Genomic DNA, 16,067 nt, shown 5'->3' on the forward strand with positions numbered 1-16,067 from the left:
TAATTTAGAAAAAAAAATCTGGAAATTTAAGAGTGTTACGAATTTAAGAAAATAAAAGTTTTTTAGAAATTTTTTGAATTTTGGAAATTCTTGGAATTTTAGAAATTTTAGTAATTATAGAATTTTGGATTATTTTTTTTAATTTTAGGAGTTGTAGGAATTTTAGGGATTTTTTTTAGAATTTTTCGCAATTATTAAACTATAATCATTTTTTAATTTAACAGCTTCCAGAATTTTACAGTTTTTAAGATTTCTATAGTTTCCAGAATTTTAATATGTTCAATTATTTCAGAGATTTTTTAAAGCAATTCCAGAAATTACAGAAATAAAAAAAAAAGATTATATTGCGTTTCTAGAATTTTTGTTTTTTTTAATCTTAATTTAGAATGTTTGAAAATTTAGAAATTTTAGGAAAATTAAAATATTTGATGGTTTTCTGGAATTTTAGAATTTTCCTGGAAAAACAGAAATTTAAGGATTTTTTAAAATCTTTAAATTTCATGGGTTTCTGGAATTTTTATTTTTTGAAATTGAAGAGATTTTAAGAATTTAAAAAAATGTGTAGTTTAAGATTTTTTGAAATTTCTGATTTTTTTGGAATGTTTACGACCTTGGACATTTTAAGAAATTTAGAAATTTTGGGATGATTTTATTGTATTTTTCAAAATTTTAGGTTTTTAAATGATTTTAGTAATATGAGAAATTTAATGATATTAAATTTTTCTCAAAATTTTTGGAATTTACGAAAATTAGAAATTTTTAATTTTGAATTTTTTGCTTAAAATCTAGAGTTTTTTTTTATTAGGTAAAAAAAACATATGAAAGACAATAGTTTATTGGTCCTTTTCAAAAAAAACTCTGGAAATCGTGATTATTAAAAAAAAACGAATCCACTCTGTATCCCTAGTAAAAAAAATCAGGAGTCACGTAGTCCTTCGCCAAAGCAACTCTCTCAGCTTTCCTATCCCCCACACACAAAATTTCGGAAACGTCACCTTTCCAATTTGACAGTTCGCACAAACAAGAAAGAGCGCACAAGAAGAAGCGCGTGTTGCACCACATTTTTCTGCAACTTCGCCGTCCTTTCTCGAACCAGAGTGGGGAAAAAATTTGCTGCCGTGTCACCTGTAGAAACCAGAAGAACCAATATCCGCCAGGGCACCACCCTCTACTAAGATGCCACCGAAAAAGAAGGGCAACAAAAAGAACCAGGACTGGAGCGATGACGACGCCCAGGAAGCAGCGCCGCCAGCCAAGACGGAAGTGAAAAAGGGAAAGAAGGGTAAAGCTGCAGTGGCGCCGGATTCCGACGAGGAGTCGGTTCCTGCTCCGGCGAAGGGTAAGAAGGGAGGGCCACCTGCGGCGGCTGCAGCAGCTGTTCCAGCTGCCAAGAAGAGCAACAAGGGTAAGAAGGGAAAGGGCAAGAACGATGACGATTGGAGCGAGGACGAGAAGGTTCCGGCGAAGGCGGTTCCGGTGGCCAGTGACAGCGAGGATGAGGGCGTGAAGAAGCCGGTCTCGCAGAAGCAGCAGCAGAAGAAACAGGCGGCGAAGGGAAAGAAGGGCAAGAAGGATGATGATTGGTCCGATCGGGAGGAGAAGGAGATTAAGCTGGATGAGTCCGGAAGTGACGACGAAGACGATGTTCCGATGGTTAGCAAGGCCGCTGCCAAGAAGAAGGGAAAGGCGGGCAAGAAGGCCAAGAAGGTGAGCTCTTCGGAGGAGGAGGAAGAGGAGAGTGAGGAAGAGTTGAGTGAGGAGGAACCGGTTCCGGTTCCGGTGAAGGGTGGTAAGGGAGCGAAGAAGCCGCAGCAGTCGTTGAAGGCAAAGACGCCGGAGTTGAGTGAGAAAGAGGAAGAACCAGAACCGGAGCCGGTGAAGGTGCCGGAGCCAGTTCCAGTGAAAAAGGAAGAACCAAAGCCGGTTGAACCTGTTAAGAAAGAGCCGGAGGTTGTTAAGAAGGTGGAAGCTACTCCGGAGCCGGAAGTTGAAGCTGAAGAGCTGGCCGATAAGGTTGAAGAGTTGACCATTGGGGATGAAAAGGAAAAGAAGTTGACGCACAAGGAGAAGAAGAAGCTGAAGAAGCAGGAAGAGTTCCAGAAGCAGGTGGAGGCGATGACTAAGAAGGGTGGCCAAGGTCACTCTGATTTGGACAGCAATTTCACAATGTCACAGGCGCTCAAGAGTGGCAACCAGAGCAAGCACATGGAGCATGCGGTGGACATTAAAATCGAAAACTTCACCATTTCTGCCAAGGGAAATGATTTGTTTGTGAACGCCAACCTGTTGATTGCCCAGGGCCGTCGTTACGGTCTGGTCGGTCCTAATGGCCACGGCAAGACCACGCTGCTGCGTCACATTGCCAACCGGGTGTTTGCCATTCCGCCCAACATTGATGTGCTGCTTTGCGAGCAGGAAGTCGTTGCGGACGAGAATTCCGCCGTGGACACGGTCCTGAAGGCCGATGTCAAACGGACGGCCCTGCTGGCAGAGTGTAAAAAGCTCGAGGATGAAATCGAAGGCGGAAACATTAGTCTCCAGGACAAACTCCAAGAAGTCTACAACGAGTTGAAGGCCATCGGAGCGGATTCGGCGGAACCACGTGCGCGTCGTATTCTGGCCGGTTTGGGCTTCTCCCGATCCATGCAGAACCGTGCCACCAACAGCTTCTCCGGAGGTTGGCGAATGCGCGTTTCCCTGGCCAGAGCCCTCTTCCTGGAACCGACGCTCCTAATGCTCGATGAACCGACGAACCATCTCGATCTGAACGCCGTCATTTGGTTGGACAATTATCTGCAAACCTGGAAGAAGACGCTCCTCATCGTTTCCCACGACCAGAGCTTCTTGGACAACGTCTGCAACGAGGTCATCCACCTGGACAACAAAAAGCTCTACTACTACAAAGGCAACTACTCCATGTTCAAGAAGATGCACGTCCAAAAGCGTCGCGAAATGATCAAGGAGTACGAGAAGCAGGAAAAACGGATCAAGGACCTGAAGGCGCACGGCCAGTCGAAGAAGGCCGCCGAGAAGAAGCAAAAGGACAACCTCACCCGGAAGCAGGAAAAGGGCAAGGGCAAGGCACAGAAGGCCAACGACGACGACGAAGGGCCGGTTGAGCTGCTGGCCAAGCCGAAGGATTACATCGTCAAGTTTAGCTTCCCGGATCCGCCGCCGCTGCAGCCGCCGGTTCTCGGACTTTACAGTGAGTATTCTGGCAGGATTTTCGTTCGATTGAGTCACGTTTTTCCATTGCTTTTTTTTTTGTTTTGAGATATAAATTTTCGATTCTAAAATTTCAAAGCTCTTAAAAACCATTTTTTTAAACTAAAAAAATCTAGCTTGCCAACATATTAAAATTTCCAAGTTTTTAAGTTTGAAACAAAACAGACTTTTAACTTTTCAAATTTATGAACATTATTTTTTTAATAGGGGAAATTAAGACATTTATAAAAAAAACTGTAATGTATAAAATTCCAAAAACAATCCCGATTTTCTACTTTTGAAGCGCTAGAATTCAGGAAATACGGAGCAGAATTTAAAACATTTTTTACTCAAAGAAAAACAAATTAAAGAGTTTCATAACTTTTATAAAATTTCTGAAGATTTGAAGACTTAAAAATTTAAGAAATTCTAAGCATTAAAGAAATTTTAAAAATAAAAACATTTTAAAGAATTCAATAAATCATAATTAAAAAAAATTATGATTTAAAAAAAATAAAAAAATTAAATTAAGAGAATTTTAAAGTTCTTAGATATTTTTTTTTAATAAGGCTTTCTAGTCAGAGATTTACCAATACATTCAAAGTATGTTTACGTTACAGCTGGACGTTTGTTTGCATCAGGTTTCCTATCTCTTTCTAGCAAAAGTTTTTTGTCAGGCGACTTCTAGCTGGTTTTTTTTGACTGGCCGCCCGATATGTCAGAAAACATACTTCACAGGGCAGTGACAGCTCGAGCTCGATCAATGTTTGCATCAGGACACTGTGACGAGAAGTTCGTCATTTTTGGGTTAAAATATATTTTTTTCACTGGGCCTAGAAAGCCTTATTATACAATTTTAGAGCAAAAATTACCAAATTGACGAAAATGTCCAAATCGACAAAAACCAAAATTACAATGATAACCATACAATGATCAAATCGACAAAAATAACCAAATTGACAACAATTATCAGAAGACCAAATCGACTAAAACGACTAAAATGAACAAAACGATCAAAAAGATCAAAATAATCAAACTAATCAAAATTATAAAATCGACCAAAATGAACAAACCGACAAAAATGACTAAAACGACCAAAATCGATCAAATCGATCTAAATGATCAAATCGACAAAATTGAACAAATCAGCCAAATGACCAAATTGATCAAAAATGATTAGAATGCCAAAAACAAAATTAGCAAATGACCAAAACGACAAAAATTACCAAATCAACCAAAATGACCAAAACGATCAAAATGGCCAAATCGACCAAATTGACAAAAATGATCAAATCGACCAAATTGACCAAAACGACCAAAATGATTAAATCGACCAAAACGACCAATTTAGGAATCTTACAAAATCGGCCAAAACGACCAAATTACCAAAATTACGAAAATTACCAAATCGACCAAAATTACAAAAACGATCAAGATGACCAAAACGACCAGATCGACCAAAACGATCAAAATGACCTAAACGATAAAAATGACCAAAACGATCAAAATGGTTAAATCGACAAAAATGACTAAGGCTGATACAAATATTTTTAAAAGTTTTTGTCACCCCCCCCTTCAAAATTGGCCCGAAAAATCAGGGGGCAAAAAAAAAATTTTTGCAATAAACTTCAAAATTTCAATGAAAATTCAAGTGCAATCAGCTGAAATCAAATTAAAATACATTCTCCTGCGTTTAAAATCATTTTTAGCATGTTTGGGTTTATTAAAAAATCTTAAGATTTTTTGGAAATTTTCGATGCAAAATCTTTTTTTTCGATACAATTTTTGTTTTTGTCAGATCTTAGATTTTTTGAAAACTTATGATTGCAAAACAACTGAACTAGTGTAAAATGCATTTTAAAACATTTTTTTCATTTAAATGTGAAGACTATGGCTTGTTATTTAAATTTTTATATTTTTTTAATTTTTTGCCCCCCCCCTTGACCTCGGCCAGGGCCGAGGGACAAAAACTTTTTTAAATATTTGCATCGGCCTAAATCGACCAAAACTAAACTAACAATATGATTAAATCGACAAAAAATACCAGATCGACGAAAAATACCAAAACGATCAAAATGGCCAAATGACCAAAATGACAAAAACGATCAAAATGACCAAAACGACAAAATAACCAAATCGGCCAAAATGACCAAATCGGCCAAGATGAACAAAACGACCAAAATGACCAAATCGACCAAAATCACCAAAACGACAAAAATTACCAAATCGACCAAAATGGCCAAATCGATCAAAATGCGAACCAAATTGACAAAAATTATCAAATCGACTAAAACGACCAATTTAGGCAAACTTACAAAATCGACCAAAATGACCAAATCGATCAAAACGGCCAAAACGACCAAATGACCAAAATGACCAAAACATTACCAAATCGACCAAAATCACCAAAACGATCAAAATTACCAAAACGACAAAAAATACCGAAATCGACATAATGACCAAATTGACAAAAATGGCCAAAACGATCAATATGATTAAATCGACAAAAATGACCAAATCGACAAAAATGACCAAATCGACCAAAATGACCTAAACGATCAAAATGATTAAATCGACAAAAACGATCAAAATGACCAAAATGACAAAAATTACCAAAACGATCAAAATTACCAAAACGATCAATACGATTAAATCGACAAAAAACGATCAAAATTACCAAAACGATCAAAATTACCAAAACAACAAAAATGACCAAAACGACAAAAATACCAAAACGATCAAAATGGCCAAATTGATAAAAAACTATCAAAACGACAAAATGAACAAAAACGATCAATATGATTAAATAGACAAAAATTATCAATCGACCAAAATGATTAAATCAACAAAAATGACCAAATCGACAAAAAAACACCAAAACGATCAAAATGGCCAAAACGACTAAAATGACAAAATCGACAATCGACAAAAACGATCAAAATGATTAAATCGACAAAAGCGATCAAAACGACAAAAATGACCAAAACGATCAAAATGATCAAAACGTCAAAAATTACCAAAACGATCAAAATTACCAAAACGATCATATGATTAAATCGACAAAAATGACCAAATTGAAAAAAATGGCCAAAACGATCAACATGATTAAATCGACAAAAATGACCAAATCGACAAAAATGACCAAATCGACCAAAATGACCTAAACGATCAAAATGATTAAATCGACAAAAACGATCAAAATGACCAAAATGACAAAAATTACCAAAACGATCAAAATTACCAAAACGATCAATACGATTAAATCGACAAAAAACGATCAAAATTACCAAAACGATCAAAATTACCAAAACAACAAAAATGACCAAAACGACAAAAATACCAAAACGATCAAAATGGCCAAAATGACAAAAAACTATCAAAACGACAAAATGAACAAAAACGATCAATTTGATTAAATAGACAAAAATTATCAATCGACCAAAATGATTAAATCAACAAAAATGACCAAATCGACAAAAAAAACACCAAAACGATCAAAATGGCCAAAACGACTAAAATGATCAAAACGACAAAAATGACCAAAACGATAAATATGATTAAATAGACAAAAAATATCAAATCAATCAAAATTATTAAGTCGACAAAAATGATCAAATCGACCAAAACGACAAAAAATACCTAAACGATTAAAATGACCAAAACGATCAAAATTACCAAATCGGTAAAAATGACCAAAATGATCATTATGATTTTATTTTGAAAAATTAAAGAAATTTATTTCAGAAATTTAAAATGAATGTTTATTTTTATTTAGTTTTTAAATAAGAATTTTGCAAATTTTAATAAATTGAAAAAAAAAAACCAAAAACAGTAAGTTAAAGCATAGTTTTGGAATTAAATGCAAAACAAAAAATAAATCAGTCGCTAAAAAATAACATAATTTAAACAAAATCTTTGAAATTATAAAAATAGCTCCCAAAATTCCATGTATTCTAGGAAAAAACATTTCTGGGGAATATTTTCCCGGGGAAACGTGACACAATCCCTAAAATCTTCTTTTCAAACAAACACCAACCAATAAAACAACAAATTACAAAATTACAAATTACTAACCTTAAAACTCTTCCAGACGTCAACTTCAACTTCCCGAACCAGAAGCCGCTGTTCATCAACGCCGACTTTGGCATCGACATGGCCAGCCGCGTGGCCATCGTCGGACCGAACGGCGTCGGCAAATCCACCTTCCTGAAGCTGCTCGTGAGCGATCTGGAACCGTGTACGGGCGAGGTCAAGCGCAACCACCGGCTCCGGATTGGTCGGTTCGATCAGCACTCGGGTGAGCACCTGACGGCGGAGGAAAGTCCCGCCGAGTATCTGCAGCGGTTGTTCAACCTGCCGTACGAAAAGTCCCGGAAGGCGCTTGGAACATTTGGGTTGGCCAGTCACGCGCACACCATCAAGATGAAGGATCTTTCGGGAGGTCAGAAGGCCCGGGTTGCGCTTGCCGAGTTGTGTTTGAACGCGCCGGATGTGCTGATTCTCGATGAACCGACGAACAATCTGGACATTGAGTCGATCGATGCCCTGGCGGAAGCCATCAACGAGTACAAGGGCGGTGTGGTGATCGTGTCTCACGACGAGCGTCTTATCCGAGAGACCGAGTGCGCGCTGTACGTCATCGAGGACCAGACCATTAACGAGGTGGACGGAGACTTTGACGACTACCGGAAGGAGGTGCTGGATAGCCTCGGGGAGGTCATCAACAATCCGAGCATATCGGCCAACGCCGCCGTGCTGCAGTGAAAACGCCTTGTTCGTTATTATTACGCATCTATTGTTCTTCGTTTAAAATAATAAAAAACTATTTTGTATCTAGGCTTATCCAATTAATAAATTTAAGTTTAAGGAAATTCAAAGGCATTCAGTAATTCTCGCTGCTGGCGAGCCTCTCTGTGAAACTCATTCTTACTACCATACTTGACTACGTTCCCCTTAATCGGAAACATCCACGGCCTGTCCCGGCACCCGAACCTCAACTGTTGGCTCTTCTTTCTCCCCCCGAAACCCCCGCCCAACCTTCTCGGCTTCCACCCCTTCAACGTCCGCCCGACCTCCTCGTCCACCAGAATCTCCTTCCCCTCCACGGTCTTCCCGTGCAACTCTTTCAGCGCCCGTTCCACGTACTTCCGACGGCTAAACTCCACAAACGCGTACCCCCGAGAAACCCCCGTAACCACATCCCGCACAACCCGACACCGCACGACCGTCCCGCACCGGCCAAACAGCTCGCGAACCCGCTCCTCATCGACGCAATGCTCCAACCGGCCCACAAACACTGTGTGCCGCGGGTCGCCCTCGGCCTTTGGACTCGGCTTGTACGTGGAGTTCATGGCACGGACCAGGGCACGATCGTGGGGGAACTCGTCCGTTCCGTCGATGGAACCCACCGCAACCGGATCGTACTCTTCCGTACAGTACTTGGACCAGGGCTTGTAGGACGAAGGGCCGGATTGCGGATCCTCCGGGGGTGGCATTGTGGTGTAATCACAACCAAAACGCACGCCGAAAATCACCGGTAAATTACTTGTTTTTGTTTATGTTTACGAACAGCTGATTTTGCGACAAAGAGAGAAACGTCAAAATTAAAGATATCGCGGCCTGCTAGGGATGTTCATTAAATTTTGGTTTGTGACATCAAAAGCTCATCGTGAAAAGCTTGGCCGAAATGACGCCCGTAGGTAGGCAGAAAGCTAAACTATAGTTTAAACTTCCCAACAGCTCTTTTCAAAAACCGATATAAATAATTTATTTAGATTTTTTTCTTCAAAAAGAGAAAATCTATATTCATTTCAAAATCGGCTTGAAAAATCAGGAATCATAGAAGGGGACCATCCATAAACCACGTGGACAATTTAGGGGGGGGGGGGGGGGTATGGCGATTGTCCACGATCCATACAGAAAAGTTTTTTTTTGTATGAACAGTTGTCCACGAAGGGGGGGGGGGGGGGGGGGGTAACAGATTCCCAAAAAAGTGTCCACGTGGTTTATGGATGGTCCCAAGAGAAAAATGCTTTGAAAAATATTTGCAACAGCCTTAGGTATTTTGAAAACTAATGATTGTGGAACAACTGCTGGTCTGGTGTAAAATGCATTGTAAAACACATTTTCAATTCAAATGTTAAATGTACACGGTGTATATATCGGATCGTTGGAAAATTTGGTTCGGAAACTTTTTATTGGAGGTCAAATATTGGTCAAATATGTAATTCTGAGTCCCTCAAGACATATTCATAAGAAATTTGATGGATATCAACAAGAATTCATCGATTTTCAGCGACCTTCCTAAAAAAATATCCCAAAATACCGAAAAAAAAATCTTCAAAAAAAAAAGTTGCTTCAAACCCCCCCACGGAAAATTTCGGTATACCCCACAAAATGTCTGGAAAGAGTCCTTTTTTCATGGTGCCAAATATCAGACTTGCCGAATTTTTTATCTCAAGTTTGTTCTACGAATCACACCGTGCAGTGTTTTGTTATTTCAGAAAAAAATTGGCACACTTAAAGAAAAAATCTGGAACTAAAAAAAATATTTTTGGGAAAGTATCGAAAATCTGGACAACAAAATTACTAACAAAAAAAAAATATTAAAAACCATTGCTGATCACTTTTTTTTCATTTTAATGCATTTTTTGACAGGACAGAATTTTTGTCGATGGATCACGGTCCGTTATGTAGGATAAATTTTAAAAAAATTGAAAAAAAAATCCATTTAAATCCTTTGCAGTCGTACAAAGGGTCATTGTTCTCAGAAAAATGAGCAATATCGCTGTGAACAAATTTGTTGTTATTGAAAAAATCGGGAAATTTCACAAAGTTTATTTTTTTTTACATTGAAAATCAAACCAGTATTTACAGAGATATCGTCAGTTGAAAATTACAGGCATATTAGGTGAAACTTAGAAAAACTCATTTTAACGGTGCATATCAACCAAAGCTTTTGCACCCAGATTTATGTTATAGACATTTTAGTATCTTCAAGACTACGGGAACTATCGATATATTTTTGTATTCATCCCCTAAGGGACCATTCATAAACCACGTGGACACTTTTTTGGGGATCTGTTACCCCCCCCCCCCCTCGTGGACAATTGTCCATACAAAAAAAAACTTTTTTGTATGGATCGTGGACAATCGCCATACCCCCCCCCCCCCCCTAAAGTGTCCACGTGGTTTATGGATGGTCCCTAAGCTTCTATTTCCATAACGATTTACAACAAAATTTGTCAATTATAATAATCAAATTATTTTAGGATTGGGTCCGTAAGTTCAACAATTTTAGTATAAGAAGACAACAACTTCCTTGGTTGCTGTGCACCCTTAATAGATTCGACTTGTAGTGAGAGTTTCTCAGGAGCTTATTGTCCAAATTTCAAGGTATCTGAGATAAATTTTCTCAGCTTCTGAAAAATATTTTTGAGAGGTGCAAGATTCAAGATTTTGTTTTTAACGGTACATTTTATATATATAAAAAAAAAGTACGTTTTGAATGCATATTCGATTTTACTTTAAAAAATGATTTTTAATAATGTTAATGTCCAGATTTTCAATATGTTCCAAAAAAGACTATTTTTGGAGTTCCAATAAACCAAATTGTCAGTTTTTGCTTTTTGGGTGTTTTTTAAAACCTCTGATTCAAGGCGGTTTCAAAAACACCCAAAAAGTAAAAACTAGAAATTTGGTTTATTGAAACTTTTCCAAAAAAAAAACTCTGGATTTTTATAAACCATCTAAAAATATTTTTTTTAGGGTCCCAAAACATATTTTTTTTTCCAAAATTGAAAAATACGTATTTTGGGAAGTCAACTTCTAGTCATAAAAAAATTAAATTAATTTTTTGGGTGAAACATTTTTTTCTGCAAAGTCCTAATCATAACCTACAACTTTGCCAAAGACACCTAATCAATCAGAAAATTTAAAAATTGCGAAAAAATTTAGAAATCTTATAGAACAACTCAGCTGTTACAATATTGCTCCAGATATTAAATTGCTTAACTTTGCTAATCGAATCAAAATCGGTTATCTGTTTAAATAACTAGACAAATTTTCTCGACAAAAACATATTAAAACAAGCCTTACCTGACAAACTTCGTCTTGTCTCCTTTTTTGTATTTTGACGTTTTGAGCTTTTTGCTTATTCAGCCTCCTGTGATCAAAATTTGATTTTACGCAACTTTCTCCATACAATTTGCCGATGCTCCGGAATCGGTTCCAGAGTGGCCAAAGTGTCAATTAGTAAGCGTAAGAACCTTCCTTGGACTTATACGAACCCAACGCATCGTTCGTTCTCCATGAATTAAAAATGTGCAAAATATAATGATTGGTATTGTGATCTCTATTAGAGTATATTCGAGATAAAAATAAATAAATGTCGATTAAACTACAGCCGTTATTCCTATTATGAAGAGAATTGTCACTCTTAGTATTGAAAATTAGTAAAATTAATAGTATGCGAAAGGAATTTAAACAAACATCAATGTAAAACTTGCCAGAAAGCTAAGCAAAATATCGTAAAACGGAAAAAAAGTAAAAGAAATGACGTACAAATTAATGTTTAACAATCCAAATTATTACTTTTGTGTTCCTACAAAGTGTCATTGTCAACAGTAACTTTATCATTGAGCGTTGTGAAAAAAAATACAGATATTGCTGCTATTGCAGGCACAGAAGAAAAGTACATTGTTGGAAAATCCGGAAAACCTCAATAAATGTAAAAAAAAGTTGGTATCTTTTATAGCATGTTATTGCAACTTTCAATATTCTATTATACATTGATAAAGAGATTACTTTGCGCATTTTGTTGAAGAGTATATTGCTATAAATAAGAAAACATTGAAAAGCAAAACTGTATCGCAAGATTAGCCAAAATTGAGGTTGTAAAATAAGCTGGTCGATTCGAGTGTAATATTTGGCCAATGTCACCTACAATCGAGATACCGCGCGGTCATACGCTTCTATCCCAACTGATTCTATATGGCGAAATTTAAGTGGTCATTATAACCCAACGAACGGACATCGTATCTGCCCATCCACCCATCCATCCATCCGCGAACAACAATTGACAACCAACCAACGTCAATTCCGTGAAATACAACGCTGAGCTGTTATCTGACTGGCTTTCTGGAGCAGCGGCAGCAGCAGCAGTAGGCTGGGTGAAGATTTGCGGTTGTCAGTATCGTAGCATGCCGTGCCCACAAGTAGGGACCGTGCTGGACGACGATCACGTGAAGATTCGCGGACCATCCTCCGTCCGGGGCCTGCTGCGATGATATTAGCAGTTCTTTATCAAATTGCGCACCGCAACGGGTGAACTGATTCGGGTTCGAATTGCCCCGCAATATTGCGAAAAACGTGCGCTATTAAAACTATTGTCAGGTTGATGGTTTATTAGACCAAGAGTACAACTATGTCGCCACAATGCATTGTCACGACAACGCAAAGGTGTTTTAATCAGCGCTTCCTTTGATGCCCGGTTGCATTTTATCTTAGTCGTCTGGATGAGCACGAGAGTCAACAAGAGGTCGGTCCTGTCACGTGTTGTAGTCGCTCTGATCACACATTGTGGTGGCTGATGGGCTGTATATGAGTACCTTGTTTGCAAATATTGGACGTGACCAACTGAGTTTACTATCAATCAAGACATGATTGATGTGTTGAAGATTTGCCATTTTAGACAGTTTTGTTTGCCGAATCTCGCTCACCTATCTCCAGACAGACGGAATGTTGATAGCCGTGAGATGTCTGATACAAATTATTTTCAAATCAAAACAAATTGACCATGATAAATGTTTTGGAAAAGTATCATTTTATGTTTACAGCTTTGCCTACCACTTTTCTGAACAAGCTATGGAATTTCTTCCCCTTAGTAGCAATCCTTCTTCTAATCGCTGATTATCACATTGAAGATAGTGTTGCTTTCCACAGTGAGCTAATCTTACAAGAATTTCACGTGAATTTGTTCCTACTCCACTTCAGTGCGGTTGTTTTCAGCAAACTGTACACTGTTCACTCTTGACTAGACTTTCTGACTGACACGAGAAAACTATTTCTGTTCATTTCACCTCTAATTCCAGCAGCATAAATTCAACTTCAGCAGTTCAACCGGATTAACGAACAATCACTAAAAGTGCCGGAAATGGTTAGATTCGCCATATTCTAACATCTATTTATGCAGCTATTAAGGATACATTACCGACCACAAATGGGTTTTTTTTCCGATTTGGATTCGTGCAAACGAGTCTCACGTTGCGGATGACACGCTCACGGATTCTCACGGCGCGGCGCTGGAATTAATGACCTTCTCGACAGTTGCATTTAACGGTGCACATGCTTAACGGATCGCAGCAGGCGCGAATTTTATTAGGTTTGCTCGTTTGATTTCTCTCCGCGCTACTGCGCATGCTTGGATACCTGAAGCTATCATTGGAATCTATACTTACGAATTTGTCAAAACATGTTTTTCTAAATTTCAAAACCGACACCCCGGAACACGTGTTTTGGGTCACGTTGTGCTTTATTGGAGGCGGTACAAATTGGGTTTGTTTGTGGCGAAAACTCATTCTAAACTAGACAGACACAATTTGTCTGTGTCAATAGGAGTAAATTTTTCGTAAGGGACGAAACCGGGCTGGAACCGGTTGTCATCGTTTGGCCAGCTTAATTGTCGGTTTATGACGTGCGGTAATTGCCCTGCCATTACATTGGCAGATTACATTGACGGATGGGAAGATTTGAGGACGAACCGGCTGATGTGGAGTGACCATAAAATGACATGCAAATTAGTTAGGAAATGTTGAACATGAGTAATTTTCAACCTTTTGCATGTTTACTTTTCTATGAATTTTTAATTTTTGAAGACTTTTTAAAATTTGGGAAAAAAAGCGTTGGAAGCACAAACATTCAAAAAAGGCGAAATAAAAGTTTTAATCCCATTTTAAATGTTAGACGTGATTTTAAAACTATGAACATATCTTTTTAACAAAAGTTTCATTATTTGACATTGTTTCCAACACAGAAAAAATCAATACCTGAAATCGTGAATTGTGTTCATGAACTTTAGAATCAGTATCAGTATGCACTATAAATGTAAATATATATTTTTTTGTGGTTCTCACATTCATGAAAACAATTCATGATATCGGGAATTGATTCTTTTCCGTGGATATCGTCGATCCAAAAATGAGGGCAAATCGGGTAGCACTTTGTATTTGAATACCTCCAACTTAAGGCGGTTCTAAAAATATAACGAAATTTTAAAATGAAAATTTTTGTTCTAAAAATTACCCTTCTGGGTTATTTCAGATATGAAAAAAATTATTGCGGGCGTTAATAATTAGAGTTCATGCGCGCTGATATTATCGCAGAAGAATGGCCGCATGACAGCCGCAGAACAAATATTCGGCTGTTGTCAAAGGTTGCCTTGAGTTTTCAGCTGACTTTTAGGAAAATATTGAAAACAAACCAAGTTGACAGCCAAATCAACACGGAATTTCAGTTCAACTTGCAGATTTTTACACTGCGGTAGTTCGGCGGCTCTAACCTCCTGTCAGTCAAAGCGAAGGAGAATCGTGATTTTATCTCGCAATAAGCAATACATAAAATTTCTCATAAAATGACATGACTCAATTTTTTTACAGTCGAGTAACGAAAAATCTAAGCAACCAGTTTTATGAGGAACAATGTCCAAAAAAATAAATTTGAGAAATTTGCAAGCCATGCAAAAAAAAAAAAGAAAAATCAAATATGCTTTTAATGGCAAAAAAAATTAAGAAAATTTTAACATAAAAAGAGATGTTAAAATTATGTTTTTTTTTGCATGCATTGTTTTCTCATGACAATAAAAAATGACAATAAAATAATACAAAGAAAAGTCGATTTGAAAAAAGAAGAAAATTATGGCGGATTTCCAATCCAGAGGTCATGAGTTCGATTCTCGTACCGGTATGATGAAGTTTAAAAAGTAGAATGCCAAACAAAATTAAAACTAGTACAGTCGACTCTCTGGCTGTCGATCTTCTCGATATCAATATTTCTCCATCTACCGATGAATTCTTCAGTCCCTTCAAACTGCATTCCTCGATATTTTCCCAAGTAACATTTTTTTCCAGGAGTTCTACAAGAGCTCTTCAAGATAGCTACAGCATAGCAGTTTGGACCGCGGTAGGATAAAATTCTCTTCAAAACTTCTTCAGGAGTTTGGAAGAGTACTTGAAGAGAATTTTATCCTACCGCGGTCCAAACTGCTATGCTGTAGCTATCTTGAAGAGCTCTTGTAGAACTCCTGGGAAAAAATGTTACTTGGGTTCTTTTGGTTGAAGGATCTCTTCCTCGACGGTCCCTTGGATATTGACAACCAGAGAGTCGACTGTATAAGGATAATATTTTGGAACTTATCTGGAACATTAGGATAAATAAATTAAAAACTTTTCAGTCGCTTTATTTTTTCAAAAAAAAAAAAAATAATTCAATGAATTTGTAAATTATAAAATTTGAATAAATAAACTAATAAACAATATTTTTCCTTTTTTTTTCATAAAATATTATGATAAAGTGATACATTCTAATCTTATATACGTCTTATTTACCGTCTACTTAGGTAATACAGTACTTGTTCGGTAACTGGGCTGAGAACGTAGCCCAGTCACCGAATGCTGCTCGCTAACTGGGCTGAACGAAAAATAACGAGGGGACCACCGATGCATAATATTTTGCAAATAAAATATAAAATATTTTTTTCTCACATTTATTTACAATGCTTATTTTTCATATTTCTCTAATTGAGACTTGAAATTACATAAAAGATTGTTTTTTTTAAATTATTGAACATGCTTTTGCATCCATTAACC

General features: G+C 37.4%; 2 protein-coding genes across 2 annotated transcripts; one reads left to right on the top strand and one right to left on the bottom strand.

Annotated features, from left to right (window-relative positions):
- The first annotated feature begins 1,012 nt into the window (after positions 1–1,012).
- On the top strand, positions 1,013–8,075 carry LOC120423694 (ATP-binding cassette sub-family F member 1). Its single transcript, XM_039587590.2, has 2 exons — positions 1,013–3,205; positions 7,295–8,075. The coding sequence occupies exons 1-2, from the start codon at positions 1,177–1,179 to the stop codon at positions 7,966–7,968; spliced, it is 2,703 nt and encodes a 900-aa protein (XP_039443524.1). The 5' UTR covers positions 1,013–1,176; the 3' UTR covers positions 7,969–8,075.
- Positions 8,067–8,886, bottom strand: LOC120423695 (U11/U12 small nuclear ribonucleoprotein 35 kDa protein-like). The gene has a single exon (XM_039587591.2). It carries the CDS (start codon positions 8,697–8,699, stop codon positions 8,067–8,069), a length of 633 nt encoding a protein of 210 aa, XP_039443525.1. The 5' UTR covers positions 8,700–8,886.
- Positions 8,887–16,067: the final 7,181 nt, after the last annotated feature.

This window comes from Culex pipiens, chromosome 2, assembly GCF_016801865.2.
Source record: "Culex pipiens pallens isolate TS chromosome 2, TS_CPP_V2, whole genome shotgun sequence".
In the NCBI taxonomy this organism is placed as follows: Eukaryota; Metazoa; Arthropoda; class Insecta; order Diptera; family Culicidae; genus Culex; species Culex pipiens.